The sequence below is a fragment of the Macrotis lagotis genome, chromosome X (genome assembly GCF_037893015.1).
Source record: "Macrotis lagotis isolate mMagLag1 chromosome X, bilby.v1.9.chrom.fasta, whole genome shotgun sequence".
Lineage (NCBI taxonomy): Eukaryota > Metazoa > Chordata > Mammalia > Peramelemorphia > Peramelidae > Macrotis > Macrotis lagotis.
Genome location: NC_133666.1, coordinates 493,339,858 through 493,361,220, shown reverse-complemented (window position 1 = coordinate 493,361,220; position 21,363 = coordinate 493,339,858). Strand labels below are relative to the sequence as shown.

The following is a 21,363-nucleotide window of genomic DNA, read 5'->3' as shown; positions in this document are numbered from 1 at the left end:
ATACCAAATGAATTTTGTTAAGTTAAGGTCAAATTGCTGTCAAAAATTGCCACTTGAGACATTTTCCAGATTTCTGGAATGTGGCATATTTGCACATAGTTGTTTTCATGTGGTCTTCTCCAATAGAATGTGAGTTTCTCAGTGATGGGAATTATCTTTTACATTTCTTTGTGTGGCTTAATAAGTTTTTATTGACTGACTTATTGGCTCAAAAACCAAAACAGGATTATCACTCCCAGATTTTTGTCCCTCATTCTCTCAAACTTTCTGAAAAGGTCAATGATCAATACCTGTTTCTTGAGTCCATATCAACTCAAATGAATAAAATGCTTTGAGATCTTGATCTTTACAACATAGTCTCTTAGTAGATGCTGTGATGAAAAAGGTCACCAAGATAATCAAAAAACATCTGAGACAAAAGGTAATAATGACTGATACTGACATTTGAATATTTCTAAAGCCAACCAAAGAGCCACCACAGAGGTCATTAGTTTTTCAATAAGGGTATAGAATCAGTACACATTCTTCAAGACTCTCCAGGACACTTCTCTTACACATCATCATAATTATCCTAGAAGTAAACCCTGCAGCATCTTCTCATATGGAGAAAGCTTTCATCAGTCAAGCAAGCTGTTGGGATCTGTCTGAGTGCCAAAATCTTATCACACTATATATTACATATCCCTCCTATTTTTTTTTTAGCAACAATTTTGCAATCATACCATCTGGTCTTCATTCAAGTCATAATAAAAAATGTTGAATGGGATTAGGCACATATTGGCATTATTCTAGATTTAGATATTCATCTAGATTCAAATTCATTCTGTTAAGGTGTAACTAATTTGTTGTTGTCATTTTGTCTATTTTGTTGTATCTGACTCTCCATGACATCATTTGAGGTCTTCTTGGCAAACATATTGGAATGGTTTTCCATTTCCTTCTCCAGCTCACATTATAGCTGATGAAACTAAAGCAAACAGGGTTAAATGACTTGCTCAGGTCATACAGCTCTAGTGTTTGAGGTCTATAGGGAAGGCATTCTACTGTACATCTAGTTGATTCATGTGGCTAATTCCTTGGGTCTTGAGAAAAAAGGAGTTCAAGGGTTCATTTTAGAATAGGAACACAGTAGTAGATATAGAAAGGTTATTTTTCCTTTACTAAAAAGAAATATTTAAAAAACAAAGACTCATAAACATCTAGAAATAGGAAATTATATACTACTACGTGCATATTAGTGACATACATATATACATAGTATACAATTGCCTGAATCTGTTCTACAGAACTTCATACAACACTTGGTCAGGCAAGAAGTGCATACTGTTTGAACCAGGGCAGCTAGGTGGTACAGTGGATAGAGCACTGGCCCTGGAGTCAAGAGGATCTGGGTTTAAATCCAGTCTCCGACATTTGACACTTACTAGCTGTATGACCTTGGGCAAGTCACTGAACTCTGATTGTCTTGTATCCAGGGTCATCTCCAGTCTTCCTAATCCATATCTGGCCACTGGACCCAGATGGCTCTGGAGGAGAAAGTGAGGCTGATGACTTAGTACAGCACCCTTCACTCAAATCCAATTCATGTGTTTGTCATGGCACCACCTTCCTTATGTCACGGTCTTCTTTGAGAATGAAGGACAAAACAACAACAAAAACAACAGCTGTTTGAATTTATCCTGCAGGATTCCATTATTAATAATCCCAAGATGGTAAGCTTTTGGAAAACTTTTGTTACTTAATGAGAGGCAGCTAGGTGGCACAGTGGATAGAGTGCAGCACCTGGAGTCAGAAGTTAAAATCTTATCTCAAAAACTTCTTAGCTATGTGACCCTGTTTCCTCATCTGTAAAATGAGCTGGAGAAGGAAATGGCAAACCACTCTAGTGTCTTTGCCAAGAAAACCCCAAATGAGGTCACAGAGAGTAAGACATGACTGAACAATAATAAAATTGCTAATGATAAGTCATTGAGACATTAAACAACAATCTATACAATCTATGTGACTTTCTAGATATAATATATAAAATGGGGGTCTAAATAAAAGGAATTATTATGGTTGTCTCATGAAAACATCTATCCATATTGAGCTATAAATGTTTACTGAACATGCAGTTGCTTCATAGGAATTTTATTAGGGTTTCACCTTGCTGCTGTAAGCATGTTCTTCCTTTCATAATTGTTTCTATCACTGTTTTGGTTTTTCCACAATTTATATCTAGGCCTTTCCTGGGTGGTAATGGGTATTAACAAATATTTAAAAAATAAAACAATAATTTATTATTATCCTATTATAACTTATGTTTTCAAATTAGCTTGTTTACACTACCTAAATTTAGAAGTTGAATAAATCCAGTGAAACAACTATGACAAAAAGAAAATAAAAATACCTGAATTGACCCTGAAGAAGAGGTTTTTAAAAAGGATATGCTTTGCAGAGATGGGAAACTATGGGTGTGAAATATTGCATATACTACTGTCAGACTAGGTTAATGTGCTAAGTAGTTTTGCTAAACTATGTTTTTCTCCTTTTTCAAAAACATTCTCTGAGATATATCCTATATAACTCTGTACAGAAGAGAGGGTTTGAAATGAAGATGTAACAAAAACAAGACATAGCAATAAAAATTATGATAAGTTTGTAAGTGAAAGGTTTACTTAGTCTACTGTGGGACTTTAAATACATGAATATTATAAAATTATTTGACAAGCTGGAAAGGAAGATAATCTAAAACACAAGGGTTTTAATAAAAATCACAATATGTACTAAACAAAGTTTATTAGTGAAATGGTTATTTTACCATGGAATTTTAAAGATATGAATGTTATGCAAACTATTTGAAAACATGAAGTAGGAAGGACAATAACAGGCCACGGTCTACTTACCTTTTTTTTTGCCCACATTTGAAAATGGGCCAAAGAAATTGTTCAAATATATCTAGCTCCTTAAAAGTATTTGCATTTTCATAGATAAGGTAAAATTTAAATTTAAAAAAGCTTAATGCTGTTTGTTTTTACTCTATGGATTGGGAAAGAAGACTGCATTCATGTACATCTTTTTGCCTGGGGTAACTTAGGAGGAAAGTAGGTTTTATAAATGTTAATATTTGCTTTTCAGTGGGAAGGAAAGATTGTAAATATATGTCTGTCTCTTTACTTTGGTTGACTGGTTTATTCTTCCCATCTACTTGCCTTTGCTTCAACTACCTCCTTTTCATAAGACTAACTAAAACAAGGTGCACAGTGTGTTTGACCATGACTGATCAGACCAATATAAGCTTAGAACACTCAACCACAGGTCAGGCCCAAATAATACATATGAATATTTGGAGTGGAGATGTTTCTAAATTTTTACATCTCACATATCTTTTGAGTTACTGCAATTCTGTTTTACTCATTTAGCACAGTTCCTTCTTATTTGTGGACATGTCATACAGGACTGTCTTTTGCCAGTCTCTAATCGATTCTAAAGTTCTTTAGAGAGATCATGAGAGTGTCCTTATACCACTTCTGACTTCCATGTGGGTGCTTGCCTAGAATGAATTGTCCATAAAAGTATTTTAGGCAAACATAGTTTGGCATTGGAACAATATGACCAAGCCATGGGAGCTGTGTTTGAATGCTTGTCAGTTCAGCTTGAGAAATGATTTCAGTGTTCAGTCCTTATCTTGCCAGATATCTTCAGAATCTTCTTATGACAATTCAAATAGAAGCAATTTGATTTCTGGCATAGTACTGTTCTACTGTCCAGATTTCACAGACCCCAACAATGAGGTCAGCACAACCCCTTTGAAGACCTTCAGTTTGGTAGGTGGTTTAATACCTACATTTTCCCTCTTTGGGAAAGAGATCCCCAAAAACTGAACTAAGTGGCTCTGAGAAAGCCTTCATCAACCTCATCACCTACGTATATATCCTTGGAATGCATACTGCCAATGTAAGTGAACTTATCCACAGCATTCAAAATTTTTCCATTTACTGTAATGAATGGTTCCACATCTGGATGGTGTGGTGCTGGTTGATGGAGCACCTGTTTTTTGGTGTTACTTGTTAGGTCAAAATTAGTACAAGTCACAGAGAATAAATTCCTTGTATCTCAGCTTCAAAGACTGTATCCAGGTGGGTCTAGGTCTAGAATGCTGCATCTAGAGTCAAGAAAACTCATCTCTTCCCAAATTCAAACTTGGCCTCAGACACTTCCTGGCTATGTTCCTGGGTAAGTTACTTTCTCAATTTCCTCACTATAAATAGGGTCACAAAGAATCTGACACAAAGGAACAATAAATATGTGATCATGGGCAGATCACTCTAGCTTTTCTGAGCTTCCATTTCTCACCTGTAAAATGGGAATAATACTATTTCTACTCTCTCATAAGGTATTTAAATCTGCCTGGAGTGGGGAAAGGTAGTTATTATTTCTTATTGATTGACCACATTGTACATTAGAATTGTTGTTGTTGAATCATTTTAGAATTTTAAAAAATGTTTCAGGGTCCTTTTTTCTTTTCTTTTTGGTAACCCTACCTATTTCTAGTGCCCTCCTTTTCCCCAAAGATAAAAGAAAAGAAAAACAATACCGGTAACAAATATGCATAGTCAAGCAAAATAGAATCTTGGAATGTTTTTACAAAATATTCACTCCTTCACCTTGGTGCTCCAAAGTGAGGATAATAGCTTCACAAGGTAAGTCATGCGGTCAATCCAAATTTATCTCAGTTCTTCTACTAATGTATACTTTATGTACATTTCATTATTGACACAATGGCTGATCTTATACACAATTAGTCTCTATTAGAAAGTAAAAGAGGCAGTGTGTTATATTGGAAAGACACATTGGTTCTGAAGTAAGAGGACCTCCATTCAAATTCTACTACTGATGTTTATTCTCTGCTGTCTTTGGGAAGTTATGATTGAGAGGTAGTTGTGCTAAGTGGAATGATTTGCTCTTTCCTGCTAACTATTAAAGTTGTCTTTCAAATGATTCTAAATTTAAAAGTTCTTTAATTTACAAGAGCTTTTGTGATCTATAACTTCAATTAATTATTTAACTAATATGCATAATAGTTAATAGTTTTTAATATGACAAATTTATGATAGTTACCTATTCTTGGGCATTACAGACATGATATAGTATGTTAAGACCTATTGAATCCTGATAAATGAATACAGCATGTTTTACAATATTAACTATGCCCATTTAAAAAGACAATATAATTCTATGGTTGTAGGGGTTTATAATAGTGATATTGTTGATTTTATGATGTTGGTCATAGCCTTTTATAAAATGTCATTTTTTTTAGGCTTACCAAAGTCATTTAAGTTCTCTAAGTTCCCTTATCTGCGAAATGAGGGGGTTGAACTACTGACATCCCAAATCCCTTACAACTCTACATCTATGATCCTTTGATACTGAATCTTTAGTTAAGAAGGACTGGAAATAAGGAACCCTTGCTACTAACTAGTTTCCTAACTTTGCATATCACATTACCTCTGTGAATCTGTTTCCTCATCTGTAAGGAGAAACTTTTGTTCTAGATAAGAATTTTGGACCAGATCATTTTGTATCATGGAACTCTTTGACATCTGATGAAGCCTTCACCAGAATGTTTCTAAATGCACAAAAACCATACAGGAAATTACACATTGGAAATCAATTATATTGAAACAATTATTATTAAAAAAAAAACCCAAAACCAAACCTAAAAACAAGTTCATGGACCCCAGGTCAAAAACCCTTGTACTAGATGATCTCTAGGACCTCTGATAGCTCTAAGAATCTAAGTAATGATTTTGATTCCTTTACCAAAAAAAAAAAAGAAAGAAAGAAAAAGAAAAACACATCCCAATAGATTTTAATTGACATATTCTTTCTCTATAAATTTTTTTTTTTAGATTTTTTTTCAGGGCAAGTAGGGTTAAGTGGCTTGCCCAAGGCCACACAGCTAGGTAATTAAGTGTCTGAGGCTGAATTTGAACCCTGACTCCAGGGCCCGTGCTCTATCCACTATACCACCTAGCCACCCCGATATATTCTTTCAAAAAAAGATTTGCTATTAAAATAGATTTCCTTGCAATTGTGCTTTTAAAATTATAATTTGGATATTAGATATCTAAATATATCTAAATATAATTTAGATACTAGATATCTAGCCTTGATAGATATGTAATATGAAGCAAAGCATTATATGCTTCTATATAATACAGATATAATATATAATAGCTAGCATAGGTTTGATGCTTTAAAGTTTGCAAGATGCTTTGGTGTTATTTCATTTGAATCTAAGTAGATTGTATTGTTATCTTCAATAGTAAATAATTAAGAGCTAGGATTGAGCTAGCTTCCCTGTATTGTTATCTCCTTTGTTCCTTACAAAAATCCTGTGAAGCTATTGTTATCCTCACTTTGGAGCACCAAGGTGAAGGAGTAAATTATCATTTTTTTAAGGTTTTTTCAAGGCAAATGGGGTTAAATGGCTTGCCCAAGGCCACACAGCTAGGTAGTGTCAGAGGTTGGATTTGAACTTAGGGACTCCTGACTCCAGGGCCGGTGTTTTATCCACTGCACCACCTAACCGGCCCAGGAGGGAATCTTGAAGTCGGGCCGAAGACACTTGACACGGACTAGCTGTGTGACCTTGGACAAGTCACTTAACCCCGACTGCCTCACTTCCAGGACCATCTCCAGTCGTCCTGATTCCTATCTGACCACTGGACCCAGATGGTTCTGGAGGAGAAAGTGTGGCTGGTCCAATTCCCGTTCTTGTCATGGCATTATCTCCCCATGTCAAGATCTTCCCAGAGAATGAAGGACAAACAGCATCTCCATTTTAACAGAAGACACTGAGGATTTGGGAGGCCAACTGATTTGCCCAAGGTCACACAGCCAGTGAGTTTCTGAGGCAGGAATTTTGAATTTGGGTTTTTCCGACTCCTTCCTAACACTTTGCCTCAGTAAATGTGAATTTATCACTGTGTTTAGGCTATAACGAGGCAGGAAGAGGGTAAGAGGTAAGAAAGCTGCGGTTGGCGGTGCGGGGTGGGGGGGGGGGAGGCAGGGTGACTCTTTAAACAAGTGTGTTTCAATAACTTTTGTTGTTACTGAATTTTTAAAGAATTTGCATCGCTTACATTTCACCCCCGGCTCTATGAATTCTTTAGGGGGAAAAATGAAGCTTTCTGCGGCTGCCTCTCCGCCCTTGGGCCTCGCCGAGGGTGGCCTCTTCCAGTCCGGGGGGGGGGGCCGGGGGCAGAGGTCGCGTCCAGACTTTGACCTTCGACCTTCCGCGCCCGCTCCTCACGCCAGCTTGCACGGAGATAAGGCCAGGCCCGGCCTCCCTATCCCGGCCCTCAGCGTTTCCTAGAAGAGCGGCGCTCTCGGCCAATCAGCGAGCAGCGCTCGGGGGCGGGGGAACGCTCCGAGGGAAGGGTGGGTGCGCCTCAGCGACTGGCCGAGACGTGAGCGACAGCGGCGGCGGCCAACCGGAGTCCGGCGTCCTCCTCCGCCCCGCTTTTCGCGAGCCCCGCCCCTTCCATAGCGACTCGGGGAGGCGGTGGGAGGATGCCCGGGCTCAAAACTGCCTGAGCCGCGGGCCGGAGCGCAGCCGCCGCAGCCGCAGCCGCAGCATCTCCCCGGGGGCCGCGATGGCGGAGCAGTCGAACGAGAAGGTGAAGTACTACACGCTGGAGGAGATCCAGAAGCACAACCACAGCAAGAGCACCTGGCTCATCCTGCACTACAAGGTCTACGACCTCACCAAATTCCTGGATGAGGTGAGCTGGCCGGGGGGCCGGGGCCGGGCCTGCCCGACGTCGCGGCTCCGGACCAGGGAGGGCCGTGACTGCTGCCCCGGCGACCCGTTGTGTGCGAGCGGGGGTCGGCCCCCGGGGGTTGCGGGCCCGCGGCGGCCGCAGTCGCCGACGCAGACGCGGGGACGCCCTCGTAGTCCGGGCCCGGGAGCCGCGGGCCCGGGAGCCCGCCGCCCCAGGAACTCGCCAAACCTGCCACTACGCCTTTTTTTTTTTTTTTTTACACTTTTTTTGTTAGCGTTTAATGTGGAAGCAGAAACTCATCCCGGTGCTGCCGCCCTCGGAGAGGGCACGGCAGATACATGCAGGGCCCCGGCCAGGAGCTGGGGCCTCCTGCCGGGTGGGCATCCCCTCCCCTGGAGTCCTGGCCTTCGCATCTCCCCGTGGGGGGGGGGGCGGCAGGAGCATCCGGAGTTTGGGAAAAAGAGCGCCCTATTCTTTGTGAAAATGGTGAGGCATCGCTCAAGGAGTAAAGCTATAATTTTACTTTTTTTTTTTTAAGCTTAAAGTAAACTTTGTTTTTGCTACATATAGAGAAGACAGATCGGAACCTCTAAAAGGGCAGGTTCCAGTCTTAATCTTTGCCGTCCCCACCCAGGTGCCCCACATTTAGCGTACTCTGAACTAGTTAATGATTTAACTTGGAGGCTTTTTCTGGAAAACTGTAATAACCGGTATTTATACAGGGCCTCAAAGTTTGCAAAGTACTTTACATCTCTTCTGTCATCTATACAGCAGCCTTCCAAGTCTGGTGTTACTATTATTTTTTATTTTTTATATTTTAGTTTTTTAGTTTTTTCAAGGCAAGTGGGTTTAAGTGGCTTGCCCAAGGCCACACAGCTAGATAACTATTAAGTGTCTGAGGTCGTATTTGAACTCAGGTGCTCCTGACTCCAGGGCCGGTGCTCTATCCACTGCACCACCTAGCCGCTCCTATTATTTCCTATTTTACAGATGAAGAAAGAGGCGACTGAAGCAGGATTAGAATTTATGTCTTCCTGACTTCAAATTTAGCACTTAATCCACTTAGGCCTCCTAGAAAATAACATCTCCCACCTTTGAAAATGTTACTTACTGATGGGAATTTTTGACTTGCAATATAATTCACTTATGCAGGCTTAAAAATTTTAAATAACCGAGTAAATTAAATAGCACTCTGAAACCTTTAATGAGCACATGCTTGGTAATGGAGCTATTTATTTGGTTAAACTAAGAAAAGTAAATAACTTAAGCTTTTGCTTTTCATTCATCAATTGGCCTCAATTTATATAAAGACTGTTTTGTTTTATTCCCTCATGCTCTGTAGTGAGTTTGACATTCAGTGGTAAACCTTTTTATTTCATAGCATATCTAATTCAGCATCTGGTGTAAGGATGAGATAAAACAACATGTCCCACTTTAATTAAAGGTAGTTTGCAAGAAGCAATTAGATTTGAGATTTCCTCTTCTACAGATATTGAAAATTCAGAATAATCAATTTAGTCAAGTATTGTGATTTCTTCAATAATGATAATAGTAAGCATTTATATTTATAACACTTTAGGGCTTAAAAAACACTTTACAAAGATTAACTCATTTTTCTCCTGGGAGGGAGCTGCTATTGTTATTCATTTTTTAATAGGTGAGAAATGAGGAATAAAGAGGTTATAAGAGATTTGCAGAGAATCATACAACTGGGTGTTTGAGGCAGGATCAAAACTCAGATCTTCCAAACACCAGGTTCAACATCTTATTCACTGCCACTTTGATTCAAGCTGCCATAAGAGCAAAGTTCTTTACAATAGCTTATTTTCTTTCTTCTCTAACTATTAATAATGTTTGGATTTGTATTTTACTTTTCTTAAAGCTATTTTTCTCCTTAATTTTGTTTAAAAATTACTTCAGGGAATTTAAAAAAAATTTAGACATGAACTTTGTTAATTATCTTCTGAAGTTCTATTCAGTTGAAATAATGATAAGTAACATTTATATAGTACTTTTTTATTTAAAGGTACTTTTACTTATGTTAACTCATTTGATTCTCATAGAATCCCTGTGAATTGGGTGCCGTTATCCTATTTTACAGATAAGGAAACTAGGTAGAAGCAGTTAGAGGCTAAGTTCACTCCTCCAGGGATCTTGCAGTCAGTGAAAGTGAGTCTGGCTCAGGATCCTTGGGTCTTCTGACTCCACTGGCTCACCTGGCTAATAAGTAGAGTATATAAGTAGAAGTATAGAATTAAATTCAGGAAAACCCAGGTTCAAATGTTGCCTTTTATCTTTATTATCTGAATAATTCTGGCCAAATCACTTAACCTTCCTGAGATTCAGTCTTCTTTTCTGTGAAATGAGGGAATTGAAATACTAGGGCCTCCATACAACCTATGAGATTTTTGTAAAGTGATTATTTATTTAAATTCTTCAAGGGTCATGATAACAGACATATATCACTGACCAGTATTCATTCTTTCCAGCTAGATAATATCTCCCAGATCTTATGCTCTGTTGGAACAGCCTTCAAGAATCCAAGGGTTATTTCACTCTCCATTGGGATCTCAAATCAGATATTTAGAGTTGAAAGAGACCTTACTAGTAATCATCTAGTCCAATCCTTTCTATTTATATGTGGGGAAACAAAGAAAGGAAGTGGTTTGACTTAGATAACAGAAGATTTGGAATATTTTCATCCACTATCCCTAGTAGCTTGAACCTTCCCCCCTCATTCTCTGCTCCTGGCTTCCCTGACTTTCTTCAAGTTTCAGCTAAGGCCCTGACTTCTACAGAAACCTCTACCTTAACTCGTTAACCTTAGTGTCTTCTCTCTTAGATGTGTACAGTTGTCTTATTCATTAATATGTGAATTCCTTGAGAACTGGGACTATTTTTTGTCTTCCTTTTGTGTATTCCTGCTGCTTAGTACAGTGCCTGAAACATATATGATAGGCTCTTAATAAATGTTTGAAGATGTGAATAAAGTCCTTTAGATTACAAAACCAGTGTTCTTTATGCTGCACAATAATAGATTAAAGAGATTATTTTGAATTCTGGATTGTTAAAATATACTTGCTGCCATACCAAACTTTCCATGTTTTTTTCTCTTAAAAACTTTTTAGTATTCCTTTTCATGGAAAATTATTCAGAGGGAGATGACAAAGGGAAGAAAATAAAAGACTTCATTTAAATGTCATAATATATTTCTTTCTGCAATTCCTCTTTAAAAGGATAGACAAGGGATTTACACAAAAGTCCTCTGAAGTGGAGAACAAATTGTTCATTGGATATATTAGCTAAAAACAAGTTTTCTTTAGTACTGCCTTTCTGTGGGTTCCAGTTGTTTCGATGCTTTCTTTTGGTGGAGAATTCTTTAATATTTGATCATTTAAAAGAAGTGGTTCAGGAATTAGTTTTGTGTGGTATTGCACAATTTATTTCCCCTGATAGAATGTTGACTGCTTCCAAGATCTTAAGCTGCTTTTGTGTGTTTACTTTCATTTATGTTGTTTACATTTTCTTCTTCCCTTGATAATAATCATGTATTAATTGACTTGGAGCTCAGCCCAGGACAAACAGTTTTAGCAGACAAATAATTTTATACCCTTGAAGACCTTACAATTGGAATCATAAGCTTTACACATACCACAAGAACCTCTTAAGCATTATTAAACCGTGTGGAACTGAATTTAATTCAGTAAAAAGGGAAAGAATTAGCTAAATCTTTGTTGTAATTTTCATGTTTATCAGCATGTCATCCCCTTGCTCATGAAATTAAACTTGCTTCTAACAACCACTGTATTATATCAAGTCCATCCTTTCCTATCGTATTTCCATTTATTTTCATTAAATTACAACATGTATTCTTTTTCTAATAAAACTGTTCTTAACCACTGTTAACTTTTGAACATCCAACTCATTCTCAAATGGTGCCTTTTGTTTAAGAAAAAAATTAGTTCCATACTCTGAAATTTAGGCATAAATATATCAGAAACAAGTATTACTTATTTATCATTATCCTAAGTTCAAACATTTTCTGCTTACCCTCAGACATGTCTCTCTCTAAGGTAAGTCAGTTTGAAGTAACATAGAAATTTTGAACTAGAAATAGGTCATAATATGATAAAATGCCATTTTCGTTTAATAGACTACTCCCCTGTAATAAAACTATAGTCACATAATCTCCTAAACCCAGTCCTTGTGATCGATATTTTGTTCATTTCAGAATGAGGAATGGGAGTATGTCCTTTACTTGTATCATAACTCTCATCCATTCAGGAAATGGGGAGGACTATCATCTTAGATAAGATTTTTTTTTTCTTTTGTTCTGTTTGGATACTACCATTAATCCGTTTTCAGCTGGATGGCAGTGGATAGAGTACTGGACCTTGAATCAGGAATACCTGAGTTCAATCCAGTCTCAGGACATTAGCTGAATGACCCTGGGCAATCACTTAACCACTGTTTGCCTCAGTTTTCTCCTCTGTAAAATGAGGATATTAGCATTTCCTTTCGGAGTTGTTGTGAGGAACAAAGGGAATAGTAATTTTAAAGGACATAGCATATCCTTAAGTGCTATATAAATGTTAGCTATTATTATTATTATTACTACTACTACTACTAATTATTCTAGGAACCATAGCCTCTGCTCTTGATCTTTTACACACTTTCTTAAGGAGAAAAGTCAGGAAAGATCTTTAAACTGGAGACATAGTTTTATTTTTTACGTTTTTAGTTGAATTTAAAAAGAGGCTTCTAATTATCTTCCATGTTTTTCTATGCTTCTCTTGTAATTCATTTTTCAGGGCCTACCACAAGCATACACATAGACTGTTGTGAGAAGTGTTGAGGATCATCTAATCTCACAGCCTCTTGCTACAGATGAGGAAACTGACATCTGAAAAAGCACACCTAACCAGTTAGTGAAGAGCTAGGGCTAGAAGCCAAGACTTAGATTCACCTTCATGTGTATATTGTTCTTCATAAAACCTCCATCTACTCTAGTGGATGACCTTTACTTTGGTGTCTATCCTCTGCATCTTCTGCTGGCCATTTTTGCTTTGAAATAAATAATCTTAAATATTTCCTTTTTGAAGCTCACTAGGATTTAACTCGATCTTTTTGGAATACAATTGTAGAACTTCTCCCTTGTAGTAGGCAGCAACAGAGTTGATTGGACATCTCACGCCTGGAAATCAAGTAATGTTTGGTTTGCCCTTGTGTTGGTTGTCAGATACTCTTTTTTTCTTTTGATACTTGTGGTTTTTCTTTGGACTGTGACTTCCCTTTTGAATTTTTTGTCTCCGTTAACCATGTACTATTATTGTTAGCTCTTCATTGGACTACCTTATAGCTCTGTCTCTGATTTATCCTTTCTGCCACTGTTAAAGCTATCTATTCTGTTGCTTTGATCTTGTTACCCAACTCTTGTTATGCTTGGTGACTTTGTGTTGTTTGGACTATTTAGTATTGCAAGGTGTCTACTTAACCCACTTCCACCTTTCAAATCATTGAGTTAGTCTCGCAAAGAATAGCTCTATCTTCTATGTCCTCCACCAACTCATGATTCTTTTCTATCCTTTAAAAAAGAAATTTTAGCTCTTTCAAGTTTGGAGAAGATTATTGAGGGAAAAGCTGCTTTCTTTGCCCTACCTGACTAGAATCTCTAGGTTTCTCTCCTTGATGTTTTACCTCAGTTATGGAGAGATCTATTCATCCCTAGAACACATTTATATTTAACTTGCATATAACTTGTTCATTTATATTGTAGAATAATTAGAATTGGAAGGGATCTTTTAGAATATCTAGTCCAGTCCTCTTTTTATAGAAGAAACAGCTGATTTGCTAAGTATCACACTTCTTATAAGCCAGGGAAAGTATTCAGAGAGTGGACTGGTAGCCAGAAATCTGTCCCCTAATGAATATGAATTGAATTGGAAAACAGGAATTGGATGTGTAGCTTTCCATGGGAGTCAGGAGAGTGAGCCACATATCATAGGGAACAGTGCATTCCTCTTCTTTCTTTAAATGTGGGAATTTTTCATCAAGTAGATTCATTTAGGCAGCATTTAGAGTCTAATAACACCATTCATTAAGATATTAAAATAAACACATCATTTCAGGAAGACAAAAGTTTTGTGTTTTGTCATAGTGGTGGTTTTTTTTTTTCCAAAGAAAAGCAGAAATTTGAGAGAACTACCCCTTCTTAATATCTCTTTAAATAGCAAGGTTTTGATTACTCATGGATGCTTAATGTTCAAGAAGATTATGAGCTTTATTGTCTAAATATTTCATGCTTGAACTCAGAACATGAAATTGAACCTAGCTTTCTTTATTTTTTGCTTGCGAAACTTTGTTTTTTCCTATATCTGATTGCATTGTTATCTGGGCTATTAACTTCAGGATTTTGAAGGATAATTACTTGAAATGAAAGCTTGGCTTATTCAAGCCAAAAAAATTATTATGGTCTAGTTTTTCTCTTCTCTGTAAGTTTGCATAGTAACATTTATACAGTTCTGAGAAGCTTAATAAAAAGTATCACATAATAATAATATTAGCTGCTAACGTTTATAAAGTGCCTATAGATGCCAGACATTGTGTTAACTTTGTTTTCCACAAATTTCATCTCTTTTAACTATAAAACGGGATGGGTACATTAGCTTTTTACTTTTGGTTCAGTTGTTTGCTGCCTGTGTATATCAATGGACAAGTCTACACATTGAGGATTGGACTTAAGAAGGCATTTAAATCTTTAGTTTGGGGAGGTTCTCAGAGTATGACCATATACTGCTGGAAGTCCCCAGGACTCTTTTAGCATTTTTGCAAGGACAAAACTGTTTTCAGTAAAACTAAGAATTTATTTGCCTATTAAGATACTCTTCCCTTTCCCGGCTAAATAGTTGACATAGACTGGATATTCTTCATATACATCAAAATAATATACTGCAATAAATTGAATGCAGAAATAGATGTGAATCTGTTATACTAAATATTAAAACGATTTGCAAAAATTTTTACAACAATGACTTCCTTCCCTCTAATTTTGTTTTGTCAAAGTTATTTTTCATAAAAGATGTTATTTTTCTTAACATATCAAGAGTATATTGTGTTTAAATTAATTAATACATTTAAATTTATATCATTTAAAACTCTAATATAATAAATATTAATATTACCCACATAAAATAAAAACTCCATGGATTCTCCGATTTTTAGTGTATAAGGGTCCTCAGTCATTTTAAATATAAAGTATAAAGGGGTCTTGCATTCAAAAACATAGAAAGGAAAGTAATGTTCAGGGAAAGTTACTGTAATGCTGAATAGAGCCTTAGGAGAATAGATTGGTACATCCTGATTAGGCAAAATGGTAAAGTTGATTTGGACAGGGGAGAGAGAGAGAAGGAAAAAAACGGTCGGTTGATTTGACTCATATAGTCGCCAGTCAGGTCATGGACTCCATGGGAGGGACAGAGATTTTATTTTTTTCAGCTTCTTCACAGCTGGCAGAATTAGGAGATATGATTGGAGTTGCAAAAAAGCCAAGTGAAGGGAAAGAACATTCTAACAATCAGAGCTATACAGTCCTAGAACAAACTATTTCTTTAAGATAGTGGGTTTTCTTTTGACAAAGATTGGCTTTTTTTTTTAAATTTTAGAGTGGGGTATATTATAGAGTAGTTTTTGAAACTATGTCTTTGAGGTTCCTTTCAGTTCTGATTTTCTTTAGTTCAAAAGTCTGCACTATAATATGGATATACCTTGTTGGCATAATTTTTCTTCTCAGTCTTGACTTTCTAATTCCATTTTTTGGAAAAAATAACATGTATATATTTTAGTGAGACAGTCGTAGTTAAAGTGCCTTGCTCAGGGTTGCACAACTAGTAAGTATCAAGTGTCTGTGATCTGATTTGAACTCAGGTCCTCCTGATTCCAGAGCTGGTGCTCTATCTATTGCATTTCCAAGCTGTTCCATTCATTTGATCCTTAAACTTTAGTGATAACTTTTCTACAGATTACTCACCCAAGTCTTCATCTCCTGTGCTGACCTTTTTCTGAGCTCTGTATTTAAACCTCTGACTATTTACAGGCCATCTTCACTTGGCTGTCTCTGTCAAACTCAATACATTTCTGAAACCCAGCTTTTTTTCCCCCTAAAACTTGCTATTCTTGACTTTAGGGTCACCTATGTTTGAAACCTAAATTTTATTCTTCTCTTCTCTGACTGTTGACAAGTTCTACTGATTTTCTCTGTGAAATATCTCTTGTATCTGACTGTCTCTTCTCTATTTCTCCTGCAATTATCCTAGTATTCTGCCATGTGTCATTATCATTGACCTAGACAACAGGTGTAGATTCCAGACAGGAATTCGTGACTCTGTGTCACCTTTCTTCCAGATTTACAAGCATTTATTAAGCCATGGATACTGTGGCAAACACTAAACAAGATTATGGAAGACAAAATCAAAACTTAAACAACACATCTTTCATTCTTCCTATTAGTGTCATATTTAACTTGTACATAAATCTGGTTATCATTTATCTGCTCCCTACATTGAAATAAATCCCTATCTGCCAAATAAAGTTCCAATTCCTTAGCTTTATTTTCTAGCCTAATTTTAAACTTATTCTTCCCATGTCTTAATTGATTTGATATTCTCTTTTGAAGTAGTTGCAATTATTATCCCATTTTTTTGGATAAGGAAATTGAGCTTGAGAGAGGTTGTTACTTGTCCATGGTAACAATAAGTATCTAATCAGGACTTGAACTCGGATCTTCTTGACCCCAAGTCCATCACTTTATCCACTGTGAATAGGCAAGTTTTTGCAGATGACATTCTGTTTTTCACACACACACACACACACACACACACACACACACACACAACCTGTGATTGAAAATGAAAGTTAAAATTTGAATTGGTAGAACAAAATCTTCCTTAAAGTCTCCTTCTCCAGCTTGTCAGAGTAATACAAGATTCTTTAAAAAACAGAACAAAGATAACTTTGTTTGATAAAGTTCTTCTTAATATCAAATGTCTGATAAAAACAGTCAAGTGACTACTATGTGTCAAGAACTATGCTCTTGGCTGAGGGCACAAAGGCAAAGGTGAAATAATTTCTGCTCTGAGATATATATATATATATATATATATATATGTATATATATTCAGCAAATATATTTGTTACAATCATGGAAGTCAGAATCCGACTACAAAGTGTATAGCGCTATAGATGTTAAAATTCTCTAGAAGTTCTGAATTGTGGAGAACATGCTGCTTTCATCAATCTCCAGAACACTGAATAACATTTTCATTGAGATTTCATAATCACTTAAAAAAATTTGGCTTAATCTTCTACCCAGTAAAAATAAAATTAATAAAGAATGTATATTCCCTATACTAGGGTCAGGGATAAGGATTAGACCTATGATTTCATTAGTATAAAAAAATTCTACCAGTGTAGGTCATCATCTTCTCTTCATAGTCAAGTGTTGCTTAGGACAGCGAGGGTAAGTGATTTGCCAATGGTTATACAACTAATGTTTGTCAGAAATGAGGCATTTACTCAGGTCTTCCTGTTATTATTGGAACTAGCTCTTTGTACACTATGGCACCTTGGCTATTATTGTTCAAACTGTGTTATGCAATTGGATGAATAACCCATAAAGCTGATCTATCAAGTATATTTATCTTGGGTAGGTGCTGCAAATGGAAAATAAGCTGGTCCCAAATTTATTCGAAAAAGGAGAGTGAGTAGGTTGCCTTTAGGAAACTGTATAATGTTTAAGTGATTGTAAATTCATCCTTGAAACAAAAATCCTTTTTTTTTTTTTTTTTTTTGCAAGGCAATGGGGTTAAGTGGCTTGCCCAAGGTCACATAGCTAGGTAATTATTAAGTATCTGAGACCATATTTGAACTTAGGTCCTCCTGATTCCAGGGCCAGTGCTCTATCCACTATGCTATCTAGTTGCCCTCAAAGATCCTTTTCCACAGTATTGATCTTCCATTTGTGTTCTATGACTCAAAATCTTGAATGTCACAGTCTCCAGAGAATGAAAACTGAAGAAAATAGAGAAATGTATGATGGATATGAGTAGGCTGTAACACATTAAGTAATGAGAAGTGCTATGAAAAATATTATCGGAGCTGTAGTACCAGAATAGATGTAGTATGTAGATAGCAAAGAATAATTAATAGATAGTTTAAATAGTCCATTTGATACTTTTACAACATCAAGAGAGCTAGAAAAACACACTCACACCTTTCGACAAGAGTTGCAGAGGATATGGGGGAATTGCAATCTTCCTTATTGGAGGATGTAACTAGATAAGTTATATTATAGATTTACCAAAATATTGAAGAGGCAGAATTTATTGATTCATAGACTTAAGGATGACAGAAATCCTATTCAGCTTATACATTTTGTAAAGTTATACTATTAGACTCAAGGTCACAATGCCAAAGTAGTTGGGGTTAATCAGGTTCTCTGGGTTTCCTGAGTCCAAGTCTATGCTTTTACCTCCTCATTCTATTTGTTCAATGGGAATGTTCTCTGGAATCATGAAATCAGTGGGGAAATATAATACAATATACATTTGTTGTACATGTACTTCATTATATTGTCAGCCAGTATTTCTATAAGCTTATAAATGAGCAGCTAGATGGCACAGTGGATAGAGCACTGACGTTGGAGTCAGGAGGACAGGAGTTCAAATTTGAATTCAGACACTGGACACTTGTGTGACCTTGGACAAGTCACTTAATACCCTGATTGCCTCACATCCAGGGCCATCACCATGATATTTTTAGAGATTGAAGGACAAATATAATCAAGCTTATAACTAAAAACACCTATCAATTAATGGATAAGTAAGTATTTATTGAGTGTCTACTATGTGCCAGTGCTTGGCTTTGGTTATACAAAGACCAATATTGCAAGCATTTAAGATGTTTTGTTTTGTTTTTGCAAGGCAAATGGGGTTAAGTGTCTTGCCCAAGGCCACACAGCTAGGTAATTATTAAGTGTATGAGGCAGGATTTGAACTCAGGTACTTCTGACTCCAGGGCCCATACTCTGTCCACTGCGCCACCTAGCTGCCCCTTAAGATGTTTTTATTGTATTCGGAAGGACAATGGATGTATATTTAAGTTTATAGAGAATATACAAAATAAATACATTGTAAGTGCTAGGTAGGGAGAGTAGGCAGCAGCAGGTGCAGAGATCAGGAAAGACTTTGTGTAGAGTGTTTTTCTTTTTTTTTGTTTTTTACATTTATTTTTAAGAAAATTCTTTAATTTGTTTATATATAACTAAAATATTCTTGTTTAAGAGTAAAAATAATATCCCCCTTACAAAAATATAAAATCTCATGAGAAAGTGAGGGAAAAATGTATTTCAGTCTGTGTTCTGATATTATGAACTGTCTCTGGTGGATCACATTCTTTATCATAAGTCCATCATAGAAGTTACTTCCATATTTTTCTACAGTTGCTGTTGCTGAATACAGTTCTCTCCATCCATTCCTCCCCACTACCATCTATTGTATTTTCTCTCTCTTTTCACTCTGTCCCTCTTCATAAATGTGCTGTGGGGCAGCTGAGAGGTGCAGGGGACAGAGTACCAGCCCTAGGGTCAAGAGGCCCCAAGCCTACATCCCACTCCAGAGACCCAGCAATCACCCTGCCCCATCCATGGTCCTGGATAGCTCACCCAATCCCACCACATTGCAAAAAAGTAAAAAAGAAAATGTGTTTTATCTGACTATCCTGTCCTGTGATCTACCCTCTCCTCTATCACCCACATCCCTCCTCCCCTCCCCTATCCCCATTCTCTCCTTTTTCTTCTAGATGTTTATATCCTATTAAGTGTGTATGCTGCTTCCTCTGAGCCAGTTCCAATGAGAATGAAGGCTCCCTCATTCCCCCTTGCCTTCCCGCCTTCCATACCATTGCAAAAACTGTGTAAAATATGTTTTACATGAAATATCTTAGCCTATTCTACCTCCTAGTACATTTCCCTTTTACCCACTGATTCCATTTTTACAATATATTATATCTTCAAATTCAGCTCTCTCCTGTGCCTCATCTATAAAAGCTCCTTCTACCTTGCTCCATTAAATGAGAAGGTTCATATGAGTATTATCAGTATCATCTTTCCATGCACACAGTTCATTATTATTAAGTCCCTATAATTTACCCTTCTCATCCACTGTCTCTATAGTTCACCTGAGTCCTGTACTTGAAGATCAGATTTTCTGTTCAGCTCTGGTCATTTCAACAGGAAAATTTGAAATTCCCCTGTTTCATTGAAAATCGATCTTTTCCCTTGGAAGAGTATGTTCAGTTTTGCTGGTAGTTGATTCTTGGTTGCATTCCAAGCTCTTTTGCCTTCTGGAATATTATATTCCAAGCCCTGTGTACTCTTAATGTAGATGCTGCTAAGGCCTGAGTAATCCTGACTGTAGCTTCACAATATTTGAATTGTGTCCTTCTGGCTGCTTGTAATATTTTCTCTTTGACTTGGGAGTTCTGGAACTTGGCTATAATATTCCTGGGGTTCTTTTTTTGGATCTCTTTCTGGGGGAGATCGGTGGATTCTCTCAATATCTATTTTACCCTCTGCTTCTAGGATATTGGTGCAATTTTCCTGTAGAAATTCTTTAAAAATGAGGTTAAGGCTGTTTTCCTGATCATGACTTTCAGGTAGCCCAATTTTAAATTGCCTCTCCTGGATCTGTTTTACAGATCAGTCTTTTTCAATGAGATATTTCGCATTTTTCTCTAGTTTTTCATTCTTTGGTGTATTTCTTGCAAAGTCATCAGCTTCCTTTAAAAGCTCCATTCTAGAGGTGGCTAGGTGGTGCAGTGGATAGAGCACCGGCCCTGGAGTTAGGAGTACCTGAGTTCAAATCTGTCTTCAGACACTTAATAATTACCTAGCTGTGTGACCTTGGGCAAGCCACTTAACCCCATTTGCCTTGCCAAAAAAAAAAGCAAACCCTGAAAAAAATAAATAAAAGTTCCATTCCACATCTGAAGGATTTGTTTTCTTCAGAGAACTTTCTTATCTCCTTTTCCATCTGGCCAATTCTGCTTTTTAAAGCATTCTTCTCATTAACTTTTTGAACTGTTTTATCCATTTGACTTAAACTTGGTTTTAATATGTTGTTTTCTTCAGCATTTTTTTGGATCTCTGGCACCAAGTTGCTGACTTTGTTATCATGTTTTTCCTGAATTTCTCTCATTTCTCTTCCCAAGTTTTCCTCTGCCTCCCTTGATTTTCAAAATCTTTTTTTGAGCTCTGTCATAGCCTGAGCCCAACTTCTATATTTCTTAGAGTCTTCAGATGCAGAAGCCTGAACTTTCTCATCTTCAGATTGTGTATTTTAATCCTCCATGGGACCAAAGTAATTATCTATGGTCAGGTCCCTTTTTCCTGTTTACTCATTTCCCCAGCCTGTGCCTGGTTTTGGGGTGCTTCCTGAGCTTTTGAGTATTATTGGGACACCTTCGCAAGGACCTCAGTATGTGAGGCTCTCCTGGTCTTTTGAATGGCCACAAGCTCACTCCTCTTGGGATCCAGACTGCA

General features: G+C 37.0%; 1 protein-coding gene and 1 pseudogene across 2 annotated transcripts in view; both read left to right on the top strand.

Moving 5' to 3' along the window:
• The first annotated feature begins 7,551 nt into the window (after positions 1 to 7,551).
• CYB5A (cytochrome b5 type A) overlaps positions 7,552 to 21,363 on the top strand; it is a 47,716-nt gene continuing 33,904 nt past the window's right edge. The window contains exon 1 of one of the 2 annotated variants that reach the window (XM_074200949.1): positions 7,552 to 7,769. In XM_074200949.1, coding sequence (XP_074057050.1) covers positions 7,641 to 7,769 — 129 coding nt within the window. In that variant the 5' untranslated portion in view covers positions 7,552 to 7,640. The remainder of the gene's footprint in view (positions 7,770 to 21,363) is intronic. The other variant, XM_074200948.1, reaches the window with a different exon arrangement.
• The window catches only part of LOC141498036 (cap-specific mRNA (nucleoside-2'-O-)-methyltransferase 1-like), a 28,014-nt pseudogene continuing 14,591 nt past the window's right edge, over positions 7,941 to 21,363 (top strand).